We start from the raw sequence: 12,833 nt of genomic DNA, 5'->3' as shown, positions 1-12,833 counted from the left end.
TGTATTTCCATCAATCCATGCACCTGGTGCCTAAATAGCTGTAACTGCAGGACATGAAACTGACAGCAACACCTACTCACTCAAGGTATCACTCAGTTCATCACATTCAAGTGATTGTTTGCTTCCAGGAGGCCATTTTTAGTAGTTTCCAGTTACCAAGACTCTTTCAGACACTGTCTCACAGCAGCTGTCAGTGCCTCACTTCAGCTCCTGCATCCCCCCACTGCTGGCACTGGGCAGTGCAGAGCTGAGCCACAAACCTTCCTGCCACATCACTTCAGCCTCAGGCACATGCCTGGGATCAAACACCCTCCTCGCTGCTTCTCTCCCTGATGTCCCTGCCAAACCAGCTGCACCAGGACATGGCCACACTAAATCAACAGCCTGAAGCTTTGTGGTGATTCCTTGCACTCTCGTGCTCTGACTTTTTCTGCATCCATATGAGACAGAGAATGCTCAGCACCCTCACTGTGATGGCTTCTTTCCACACACCCACTGCAAGCCTGGGGCTGAAAGCAAGCTGTCACTCCTTGGGACTCCTGACCTGGCCTTTATCTGTGCCTTAAACAAGGAGGAAGGAAGAAAACTCCAAACTCAGGTTAAATGGAGAAGAAAATGAAAGTGGCCTGTAAATACAGATGTAAGTCTCCAGCCTTTTTATTTATACAAGGATTCAAAGAACATATCTCAACTTTAGATAAACAGTGCAAGAGAGTTACAAGTACCTTGGTAACAGAAAGAAACAGATTAACTGTCCAGCTATGCCAGTAAGTGAAATAATTCTTACTCCTGCAGATAGAATTGCATCTGTTTAAAGCAAAGGAGGACCTTGGATGTTTTGCTATACCTTAGCCCCTATCAAGCCCACCAGAAAACAACAGGCAGTTTGTCATTGGTAAATGGTAAGTAGCTGTGCTCTCAAAGCCTTTTGAGACCCCTGCCCTTACAACATACAGGTTATGGCACAGAAGAGCAGGCTGAAAGACAGAGACACTTGGAAATCCACTATTTCTGGTTCTTCCCTTTCCAGGGACAGGGGTTCTGGTTAAGATTTGTCCCTAGACTGCTGCCCACCTCTGAGTCCCTGTGAAATACGAGCCCTGTCCAACCAGTCCATCACACACCATCATCCCAGCAACATCAGCTCAAATGCTCAGCCACCCCCTTCCCAGGGCTCCTCACCCACAGAACCAGCTCCATGGGGCTGGGGAGGTCTGGGCCATGGGGCAGCCCTCGGTCTCACCCCTTGGGGCTGGGGAGGTCCCACATCAAGAGGCTGGGGAGGTCTGGGCCATGGTGCAGCCCTCAGTCCCACCCCATGGGGCTGGGGAGGTCTGGGCCATGGTGCAGCCCTCAGTCCCACCCCATGGGGCTGGGGAGGTCTGGGCCATGGTGCAGCCCTCAGTCCCACCCCATGGGGCTGGGGAGGTCTGGGCCATGGTGCAGCCCTCAGTCTCACCCCTTGGGGCTGGGGAGGTCCCACATCAAGAGGCTGGGGAGGTCTGAGCCATGGTGCAGCCCTCAGTCTCACTCCATGGGGCTGGGGAGGTTTGGGCCATGGTGCAGCCCTCATGGTGCAGCAGAACTGCCGGGGAAAGTGTGTGAGGGCACTGAAGGGAACAGAAGAACTGAGCAAGCAGGACGTGCCAGACAGCAGCAGCGCTGTGTGAAAAGGGACACAAAGCCAAGCAGAGCCAGGGCTGAGGGGGAAGTGTCAGCAACAACAGTCCCTGTCTCTCCTCATGGAGGGCAGAGCCCCAGCCCTCACTGAGCCTCAGCCCCTCGTGCTTGGGCACAGAGTGGCCCTGAGGGGGGCTCAGGCCCTGCCACGGGGAGAGGGCAGTGGGAAGGGTTTCTCCTGCAGAACAGCTTTTACTGTGGCCTTGAGGCTTTGCCTTATTCATTTGGACTCTCAAGTATTATTATTGTAACAGGACCCATAACTTGGGCTGTTAAACTGGACCATGAGCAGATCCTGGGCTGTGCCTGGCAGCGTGTTCCCCTGCGGCTCCTAAGGAGCTGCTGAGGGCACAGCAGGCTGACAGCAAACGGGCACTGCACAAACGTGGCTACAACAAGGACTTTTGGTCTCTCACCCTGCAAAGCCAAACACTGACCTGAGCATCCACATGGTAAATACTCCAGTCCAAGGCAGCTGCTTTCTGAAGAGGGTTAAAATGTTCCCTTCCCCCATGTTTTGTTGTTTGCTGTGGGATCCCTGCAGCATTGGCTGTGGGCTTTCTGTAACTAAAGGCTACACCTCTATTGGCAAATCCTGGTTAAAAACAGAGGGAAAGGAAAAGTTAGGAGTTCTTTAGAGAGACAGGAGCTCTTTAGAGAGACAGAGACTCGTTAGAGCGGGAAAAGCAGGGTGGAACTTGCTGTGTTTCTAGAAGCAAATCAAGCTGTCTAAACTCACGCCTCGTCCTTCTCCATCCCTGGGTTCTGGTGGCCTCGAGCCAACATTCAGCACCTCTGCCACCCCATCAGGTCTGAGTGGCTTTAATCTTGCAGGAGGGCATGCCCAGGGCAGAAAGGACAGCGAGGCAGCCAGGTTAGCCCCTGGCAGTGGGAGAAGCTGCCCAAAGCCTCTGCCTGGCCTGAGGCCACGTGGCTGTGGGACTGTGGCAGCTCCCTGGTGCCTGCCTCAGCCTTACCTTGCTCAGCCTCTTGTCTGCCCTTAAATTGCACATTCTAGAAACTGCTACTGTTAAAAATGGGGTGGGTTATTTTTTCCCTTTCTTAGAAAACAGCCAAAGCCCAACCCCAGAATGCCTGCTGAGCCCACAGACACGCTCCCTCTGGCAGGACAGAGGAGAAATGCTCAAGTTAAGTATCTGCTGTGCAGACCAGCAAAGCAGGAGATAGATACACCTCTGCCCTCCCCCCACACCTCTGCCCTCCCTCTGCCCCAGTACAAACCCATTTGAAACCCAAACCCACCCCCCAGCGAATGAAGCCCGACCCCTGGGCGTGCTCTTGGCCCAACCAGCCACAGTGACCGTGTTGTGTCTAGAACATCTGCTAAAGCTACGCCTCCAGCCGTCCCTTGCCATACCTGTCTGGTACAGAAGGCTCCTGGCAGCCTCCAAGCACACGGCCCTACAAGCACAGACACTCCTACAGCTACGTGAGGATATTTATATCATCCACCAACCACCCTCAAGTTCAAAGCCCGGCACAGAGTCCACCCCCACCAAGCATTTTGGGGTTGGGGCAGCTGCCTGCACGTCCCAGAGGCTGGTTTGTGGTGGGACAGGGTGGCAGAGGGTGGGCCTGGCCCTGCCCTGAGCCCTTGCAGAGCTGCCATGGGGGTCTGACCCAGGGGAGGGAAGGTGCACGGGGAGGATGGTGAAGGGACAGGGAAAGTGGGAGCTCACTTAAAAACCTACAATGCAACAGGAACAAACACCAAAGGAAACAAAACAATGCCCAAAGAAAACACGTCCTGTCCCAGCATCCCTCTTGGCAGGTGGGACTCAGCCAGCCCCCAGGCAGGGGCACTGCACAGCCCCTCAGGCTGGCCTGGGGGCAGCTCTCACCACCAGCCACACTGATCCTTGTAGCAACAAATCCCTGGTCTTTCTTCTTACCAAAAAACCCCAAACAAGGGATTGCCACCCACAGCTGGGGCCAGAGGAGGAGGAGGAGGAGGAGGAGGAGGCAGCACGAGTGTCCAGCAGAGAGTCCCACCGTGCTGTGTTTCCATCTCTCTGTTACCTGTGATGGTACTGCACTGCAGGCAGGGACTGCACCAGTACTACTTGGGTAAAAAAAATGGCTTTCCAACTAGCATGCAAAGAAAAAAACACCCCAAACCCCAACCCCTAACACTCAATCCCAGTCACTTAGATGTAGGAGACCCACATCTCAAACCGTCGCCAGCCACGAGCTCTGGTCAAGAAACCCACTTTGTGCCCTTTCCAAGGAAGGGAGCTCTGCACCTTCGGGTCCAAACTGTTCCAGCTGAGCCCAGCGAGCCCACTGCTGCTCCTACAGATGCCACAGCAGCGAGGGCTGTGTCTGCCTGCCTGGGGAGCAGGGAGGGAGGCCTGTGGGAGGGAGGCCCCGATGCAGCAGGAGCCGCGCCGGCGGCCGACAAGCTCAGGGCCATTGCATATTCCACGGGAGGCAGTGGAAGGGCTGCCCTGGCTGGGGCCCCCTCTGAGACCCCTCAAGGCCTCCTTCAGCCCCCAGAGCCGAGTTGTGGCAATAACAAAAGCAAAACAATGAGGTACAGAAAGAAGGGCCCAGCAGTGGGAGGGGGGGAAAGACCAAGAAAGAAGAAACCAGCTCGAGCACTGCCAGAAATAGCAAACAACTGAGACCTTTCCCTCCTCCCTCCTCTTCTTCTTCTTTTTTTGTGGGTTTTTTTCCTTATATTTTTTGCCAAGGTGAATTAAATATGTCCTTTGGTTGGTTGGTTGGTTGGTTTTGGCAAAGTGAAGCCCTCGGCCGCAGTCTCTTTCCTGGCTGTGGTCGGGAGTTACCGCCACAGGAAAGCCACCGAGAGGAGGAGGAGGAGGAAGGCAGAAGGCAGAGGTTGGCTGCTGGCCCCGTGGATGCCGTGTCCAGACTGCTTGGGAATGGCATGTGTTTCTGGCTGCCTGGTGCTGGGGCTCTTAGAAAGTCTTTTGCCACAGACGTCATCAGGACAGCTGTCCCCGCTCCCAGAGCCGCTCATGTCGTCACCTGCAGACACAGACATCAGTCAGAGAAGCACAGAACCACAGCATGGTGGGGTGGGAAGGGCCCTGCAGAGCTGCTCCAGCCCCAGCCCCTGCTCAAGCAGCTTCCCCTGGCTCAGGGGGCACAGGAACGTGTCCAAGTGGGGTTGGAAACCTCCTGAGAAGGAGCCTCCACACCCTCCCTGGGCAGCCTGGGCCAGGGCTCCCTCAGCTCCCAGCAAAGAAGTTCCTCCTCATGTTCCAGCAGGACTTTCTGTGTCCCAGCTCGTGCCTCTTGTCACTGGGCACTACAGGACACTCACCCCACCTCTTGACCCCTGCTCCTTTTTAGGTATTTATAAGCACTGATAAGGTCTCCCCTCAGTCTCCTCCAGACTAAACAGCCCCAGGTCCCGCAGCCTTTCCTCATCAGAGATGCTCCAGTCCCCTGATCATCTTGGTGTCCCTGCACTGGCCTCTCTCCAGCAGTTCCCTGTCCCTCTTGAGCTGAGGAGCCCAGGACTGGACACAGGACTCCAGATGAGGCCTCACCAGGGCAGAGCAGAGGGGGAGCAGAACCTCCCTTGACCTGCTGCCCACACTCTTCTTGATGCTCCCAGGCTGCCATTGGCTTCTTGGCCACAAGGGCACATTGCTGGCTCATGGTCAGCTTATTATCACCCAGCACTCCCAGGTCTCACAGAGCAGGCCAAAGGGGTAACATGGGGTGAGCCCCAAGAGCCTTCATTAACGTGGGCAACATCCCTGCCCTCTGCTTGCTGTGGCTCCGGGGAGCTCTGGCCACCAGCCCTGTCCCAGACACCTTCTCTCTGGGTCCCTCACTGTGGGATGAAGCCCACAGCTGATCTCCAGCTGTAACCACCACCCAGGGAGCAGAGGGAGCAGCAGGGCTGGGATCACCTTCAGAATGGTGCTGGGAGCAGCACAGCCTCTGGGCACCTCACAGCGAGTCGGCTGCACTCAGACAGAGCACTGCAGCCCCCAGCCCAAGGCCAGGAGCCCACAAGCCCCTCTGCAGCCCCCAGCCCAAGGCCAGGAGCCCACAAGCCCCTCTGCAGCCCCCAGCCCAAGGCCAGGAGGCCACAAGCCTCTCTGCAGCCCCCAGCCCAAGGCCAGGAGGCCACAAGCCTCTCTGCATCCCCAGGCCCAAGGCCAGGAGGCCACAAGCCCCTCTGCAGCCCCCAGCCCAAGGCCAGGAGCCCACAAAAGCCCCTCTGCAGCCCCTAGCCAGGAGGCCACAAGCCCCTCTGCAGCCCCCAGCCCAAAGCCAGGAGGCCACAAGCCCCTCTGCAGCCCCCAGTCCAAGGCCAGGAGGCCACAAGCCCCTCTGCAGCCCCCAGCCCAAGGCCAGGAGGCCACAAGCCCCTCTGCAGCCCCCAGCCCAAGGCCAGGAGGCCACAAGCCCCTCTGCAGCCCCCAGCCCAAGGCCAGGAGGCCACAAGCCCCTCTGCAGCCCCCAGCCCAAGGCCAGGAGGCCACAAGCCCCTCCGCAGCCCCCAGCCCAAGGCCAGGAGGCCACAAGCCCCTCTGCAGCCCCCAGCCCAAGGCCAGGAGCCCACAAGCCCCTCCGCAGCCCCCAGCCCAAAACCAGGAGCCCACAAGCCCCTCTGCAGCCCTGATCCCAAAGCCAGGAGCCCACAAGCCCCTCTGCAGCCCCCAGCCCCAAGGCCAGGAGGCCACAAGCCCCTCTGCATCCCCAGGCCCAAAGCCAGGAAGCCACAAGCCCCTCTGCAGCCCCCAGGGGGGTGCCAGGCCTCAGCCCCTCCTGCACTCACTTGCATCTTGGAAATCCACGTCATTGCCGATGTTGGCATTGCCCAGGCGGTTCGTCATGATCTTCAGCTGCATGATTTGCTGGCGGATGGTCATGTCTGGCTTGGTGATGTCCACCTCCACCTCTGGGTTGTTGATCTGGTTAGCTAAGCCATCCCCCATCACTTCAGGCAGGTAGCTGCAAAGGAAGGCAAGAGTGGCAGGTGTGTCCCCAGCTCGGCTCAGCCCTCCCTGTCACAGATGGTGAGAGCCCAGCCCCTCTGCAAGCAGCAGAAGCTGCAGTCAGTGGCACTGGCTCACCCAACAGCCTCTACATGTGGCTGTTTGCTGCCAGGCAGCCAGCTCTGTGGCTGGCAGAGCCATGCTGCCATGGCCAGACCCCATCAGAGCCCGGGGCTCACCCTGGGGCCACTTCAGCTGGTGGTTTTGCAGCATCACTTTCCTACAGGAAAGGCTGTATGCAGGGCTGAGGGGCTGCTCTCGGGCTGCTACCTGTGAAGCCACAGTGACACTCTCTTACCAAAGAGCTTTGTCCATGTGTGAGGCTGAGGAGCACCTTCATCCTTGCCCTGCCTGAACTCTGTGGGGTCTGATACCCCAGGGCAACTGAAAGCCCCCAGGCTGGTATGACCAGACAGGTCACCAGGGAAGCCTCAGCTCACTTGGAGCTGTGGAGCAGCAGGCAATGCATTGGCCCATCAGCTCCTGCAGATCTGTGGCACTGCTGGCAACCAGAAATAGGTTAATAGGGGAATAGGGAAGGACTGGAGGCACTGGCTCTGGGCTGGCAGAGACCAGCCCAGCAGGTCTGCAGAGAGGAGCAGAGAAAGGTGCATGTAAGAAAGCTGCCCATCTGCCCTCACAGCCACCCTTCAGCACCAGCCGTGGGTGGGCAGCTTCTGCAGCTGTCCTGATGTCACCTCTCACCAGGGAACAGCATTTCAGAGCAGGTATGGAGAGCATGAGGTGTGTGCAATTCTCAGCCACAGCTCTGGAGCTTGAGCATCCAGCCTTTCTGTCACCTGAGTGCACGTGGGGTTGCAAAACTGCTTCATCAGTACAAAACTACACAGTCATTTCCTGCTGAATGCACCTCAACCCTCCAACACACAGCAAAAAGACAACAGGTACCAGCTTTTCAGGAACTGCAGCATTTCTGTGGACAGGGACAGACCTTTCAGATCATTTTGAACAAGTTAAACCCTGCCTCTCTCACCCCAGCATGGTGCCATCCTGCCACCCTGACCCTCGCCATACCTGCCCTTGGTCATCCCATTCCAACACTTGTCATCCCCTGCTGAGCTGGCCATTACTTTTTTGCTGCACAGGCTGCTGGGCAGGGTGATCCAGTAAGTCTTGAGAGCTGTCAGATTCCCTTTGGCATCTAGAACCTGTAAACAAGAAGGATGCTGAGGGCCAGGAGAAAAGCACAAGGACTCTGCCTACTTGTTTTATCATTACAGAGCCTGGTTGTATGCAGACAGGGATGTGCTGATAAACCTTCCCCTAAAGACCAACCCCAAGCACCCAAGGCTGAATGTTACATGCTAAGGACTGTTCTGGTACCACAGGAGTGATCAGGAGATCATAAATGAGAGGCTGCCTCGGTGGGAGACCACAGTGACAGGCAGGTGTCTGTGAGTGAGGAGCCTCTGAAACGTGGGACTGGGGCAGATCCCCCAGCTCATTCCCCCACAGAACCCAAAATCTCCACAGAGGAGGACCTCTGGCCCCAGTACCCAGGCTGGGCTGCCCAAGGCTGAACACCACCAACAGCAAAGGGGCTTTTCAGATCAGTTTGGCACCAAATCCCTGAGAAACTGGTCATCAGTCACAAACACCCTGACCCTGTGCCCAGGCAAGGGCAGATCTGCTCAGGTCACACCAGCACTCACCAAGCTCACCCTCAGACTGGCCAGCAAAGGCAAGTCAGCAGCTGGCAGGGTGCAAAGTCAGTGGCCCACAGGCCCCAGTGCTGCCCTGGCACAATGGCCCAGAGAGAGCTTCCCCAGCAAACTCACCAGCATCTCCAGTGCCTGTGCAGAGGACTTTGCTTCCAAAGGCACCTTCCCTCGCCTTCTCTTGTCCTCACTGCTGGAGCCTTTTGTGCTGATTTTGGGGTTTCCACAACCTTGGAAAACCTAAAAAAACAAGCCAAACTCTCTACCTTATGTTTTGATACCATTTCATCAACTGCACTCCACAGTTAAAGGGGTTTTTTTGCCTTATCAAACATGTTTTTCCAACCCCACCTGGACACGTTCCTGTGCCCCCTGAGTGAGGGGAACCTGCTGGAGCAGAGGGTTGGGCTGGAGCAGCTCTGCAGGGTCCTTCCAGCCCCCACCATCCTGTGATTCTATGATCCTATGATTCCTCTTTCCTACCTGCAAGATCTCCAAGATTCTGCCTTAGGTTACTCTTGTGCCAGGGTGTGCTTCCAGCACACTGTCACTGGTTTTTAGGTTTGCTCTGGAGCAAAATGTTCAGCACTAAGGCAGGATTAGCACATGGATGAGAAACCAATGTTGATATTCAACTATTTCTAGCAAACTTATCTGTTCCTGTTGTGAACAAGATGGGAATTGCACACACTCACTACACCCAGTGTTGTGGGGTTCAGGATTGAGTGTAAGCTTCGTTGATATGAACAAGAGATGGAGGTGGGACTACCCCAGGGACCCTTGCAATCAGCACCCAAGCTCAGCAAACAGATGGCAAGGGAGTGGATGTGTCATAGTCTGTCAGGTTGGGTGTTTCAGGCCCAAATGAGGAAGCCAAACTGATTAACCTCCTAACATTGGGTACCTCCCATCACCCTAACCACCTGCCCAGGGGTGCTTTGTAGCTAAAGGAGAGCAGAAGCACAGTGAAGGTACAAATCCTCAGTGTTTGCCTCCAGGACAAGATGAAGGGTGTCCTGGAAGCACCTGTTTCTCTCAGTCTCTGCATGGCCAGTCCAGGCAATGACAATTCTGCTGCAGGCAGCCAGTGCTCAAGCAGCTGAGCCTCCCTATGACTGGTACAAGTCCTGGGTCAGCCAGATTCATAGAATGGTAGAGGTTGGAAGGGACTTTTAGAGATCACCCAGTCCAAGGCCCTGTTAGGACCTGCTCTGCTCCTTTCAGCTGCATCTGTGCCCTAACTGTGGGACAGCTGCTGTACTTGGGAATGTCTGGGCAAAAAAGCAGAAGCACTCAAGGGCTGGTTTTGTTCCTAAAGCTTCTCTTACCTGCAGCTACAGAGGTGGCTGTGGTTGAGTGGATAAATACACTACCTGTGTAAGACCTACAGGTGAGAGCTTCACGAGAACACTTCTTGGAAGACAGGTGAGCACCAGGACAGATTGCTTTGTACTGTCCAGATGGAACACCAGGTTGCAGCTCTGTCTCACAGACACAACCTGATGGCCCAGTGTCTCCATCACCCTGAGGCAGGTGAAAGCAGCTGCCTTCTGTCACTGAGGACTGGGCACTTTCTGTAAATGTCTCTGCTCAGCCAAGGTACTTTAGGACTGCTCAGACCCAGAAGTGCCTGGCAGCAAGGGGCAGCAGGCCTCTCTCTCACAGTCACTGCATAAGCAGTCCCACCTTGTGTGTCTATACCTAAAGGAGGCTGGCTGGATGTTGCAGGGAGGAAGAGTTGGAAACACCTGAGAAGGCTGATGGGTGCTTTCCCACCCCTAACCAAGTGGGCATTTGAACTCCTTCATCCTTCATCTCCTTCAGTTCAGTTAACAGCGAGCACAAACCCCATTTGGTCCCGGCAGTTAACATGTGATGCACCCTCAGCCAGGCCCAGGCACATGCTCTTACCTTGGTTGTGATGGAATCTTTGTTTTCTTGCAAGTTAGAAATAGCTTCAGAGATCCTTATGTGAATGGTCCCTATGACACTGTCTACGTTGTACGGCCCGTCGATCCGATCAGCCACTACGAGCAGGGAATCTGGGAAAGCAACACAGACAGATCTCTCCTCAGGCTCTGTACAAACCCAGTGGAAGGGGGGATAAGCTGGTTCTTGGGAGACATCTCTCCATTTTCCTTGCATGCTCCTTCTCCTCTGGCATGGGACAGCTGTCCCTTGCCAGCACGGAGGTCGAGTCACTCTCAGTGGCAGAGAGACAGAGGTCACCTCCTGCAAATGGGATCTGCAACCTGTGTGTCACACACAGCCACCAATGTTTCCCAGTATGCTAGAGAAAGGAGAAATGGTGCAGAAGCACTAATGCATAGCAATACCTGGCCCTCACCCTCCCAACTCGTTGCATGTCTTCAGCAAAGCGCTGCAGCCAGCAGAGTGGGGAGCTGGGGTCAGTGAAGTGCCAAAGATCCTGGAGGTGGGCAACAGCTTCTGTGGCAATGAGGAGTGAGAAAAGGAGTAATTCTTCTCACCATCATCTCTGTAAGGACAACATGTGACCAGCCAGGGAAATATCAGGCCATAAAAGGCAGAGGAGCAGACCAAAATGCCCACAAGTACACAGGTAAACCAGACAGAGAGTGACTGAGGGGAGTCTCTTGCTCTCAGCTCCTCCAATGTCCAAGCACTCCTGCCTGGCCTGGAAGCTCCTGCCTGGATGGCTGCTTTGGGACTGCTTGGCTTACAAACCAGATTAGCAACATCTGCTTACCCCCCAGAGGAGACTGTCATCACCCAGCTGGGTGTGAAGCAAGACTAGCCTGTGTGCCCCCAGGGCACTGGGGAATCCCACTGCAGAGCAGAGCTGCCATCCTTGGTGGCCAGTGAGATTTAAACAAGACCTCAGGACATGGCCAAAACTGGGTTTGGACGACTCAAATGGGATCTTAACCAGGTCTGACTCCCAATTCTGCAAGCCACTGCCATGCTGCTGCTGCCTCAGCTTCCTACCACTGGTGCTTTAGCAGCCCAGAGGCCACACCATGCATAAGCTTCAGCATTTAGGGACTTGGCATTCTGTTGTGTGTGGGCTCAGATGGCTCCAGTGTGATCTGCATCCCCCAAGGCACACCAGAGATCTCCTGGCTCTGTCAGAGCACTGAGGTGGCCCATGCTCACCTGGAACAGAACAGGCTCCAGGTTCCTGTGGCCTTGCCATATGGAATACAAGTGCAATGGCTTTGGGTTGGTTCTTCCTTACACAAAGGAAAGAAGATCTGTACCATTTCTAGGTGGAGCTATTAATTAGGAGTGATTAATTCTTCTGTCTTCTGACACCTCTCCCTTCAGCCTTGCAGGAGACTGTCACAGCAGATGGTGTGACGTTGCAGAAAAGCTTATTCAGCACGATTGTACTGCTGACATCATCAATGAGCAACGAAACCACCAGCAGAATTCTACCCAGCAGCTCAGTGGAGCATCAGTAAAACAGGTCCTGCACCCTGCACCATCCCTGGAGATATTTAAAAGCCGTGGAGCTGAGGGGTTAGTTTGGCAGTGTGAGGGGAGGGCTTGGACTCGGACAATCTTAAAGGTCTTTTCCAACCAAAACAATTCTGTGATGTTCAGACCCTGACAGCTCTCAGGGAATGACCAAGGTGGGAAAGGACCAGATGAGGGACAGGACAAAGCCACAGAACATAACCAGATCATGCCCACAGGGCTCACAGTCCAAAAGCAAGTCCAGCTTGTGGAGACCAAGTGCAACAGCCAAACAACAGGGAGAGGGCTCAAACCTCAGCCAGCCTGGAGCAGGGATACAAAATACTCTTTGCTCAGGTCTATAAGGATGCAACAACATGCAAAGACACAGCCTGGCAACATTCTGTATCTATTTTCATTACTTACAAAGAAAAAAGGTTTTGCTGCCTAGCTGGAGCCAGAATGGACACAAGGGCCCCAGTTTCCAAGTGAATGTGCCCTTTTTTCCCTGCAGCACAGCCCTGTGGCAGCACTGCTTGCTAAAGCTAAACAAGCCATGCAAAGGGCTATTCATTATTTGTATTTCTCTGAAGTAACACCTCCAGCAACACTGAAGAGCTTGCAGTTTACCTTTGCTGCCACTCAGGGGGTGGTTGCAGACTCTGTTTCTCCAGACAACTGTAGCTTGCAGAGGCACTGACATTTAAATCACAGGCTGCACCCCCGAATTAGTGATAAATTACATCTGAACCACTTACTCTAAAAATCTCCCTTAATTTGACCTGCCCTGTTTTCAAATGGAATGGATAACCCTGTGTTTAGTGGAACAGAATCCCCTCCAGCTACACAGAAGGGCCTGGAGAAGGGTGAAGAATGGACAACGCTAGTCAGCTGTTACCTTTGACTCCACGTCTCGCTCCAGTCCCTGGGCAAACTGGGACCTCTGACACTTAAATGGACAACTGCAGTTTGAAAGAAGCTCCAATTTCCTCCTAGCCATCATCCCTTGACAGTGCCTCTTGGGGAAGAGGAA

The 12,833-nt window shown here is 54.9% G+C and overlaps 1 protein-coding gene across 1 annotated transcript in view; it reads right to left on the bottom strand.

Moving 5' to 3' along the window:
* Nucleotides 1-2,953: 2,953 nt before the first annotated feature.
* Nucleotides 2,954-12,833, bottom strand: part of GPC1 (glypican 1) — a 216,993-nt gene continuing 207,113 nt past the window's right edge. The window contains exons 5-9 of the mRNA XM_062006030.1: nt 10,274-10,404; nt 8,483-8,602; nt 7,719-7,852; nt 6,464-6,639; nt 2,954-4,692 (exon numbers count right to left, since the gene is read on the bottom strand). Coding sequence (XP_061862014.1) covers nt 4,487-4,692; nt 6,464-6,639; nt 7,719-7,852; nt 8,483-8,602; nt 10,274-10,404 — 767 coding nt within the window. The 3' untranslated portion in view covers nt 2,954-4,486. The remainder of the gene's footprint in view (nt 4,693-6,463; nt 6,640-7,718; nt 7,853-8,482; nt 8,603-10,273; nt 10,405-12,833) is intronic.

This window comes from Colius striatus, chromosome 12 (assembly GCF_028858725.1).
Source record: "Colius striatus isolate bColStr4 chromosome 12, bColStr4.1.hap1, whole genome shotgun sequence".
In the NCBI taxonomy this organism is placed as follows: domain Eukaryota; kingdom Metazoa; phylum Chordata; class Aves; order Coliiformes; family Coliidae; genus Colius; species Colius striatus.
Note: the sequence above shows the minus strand (reverse complement) of the source record. Positions and strands in the feature narration are given on the sequence as shown.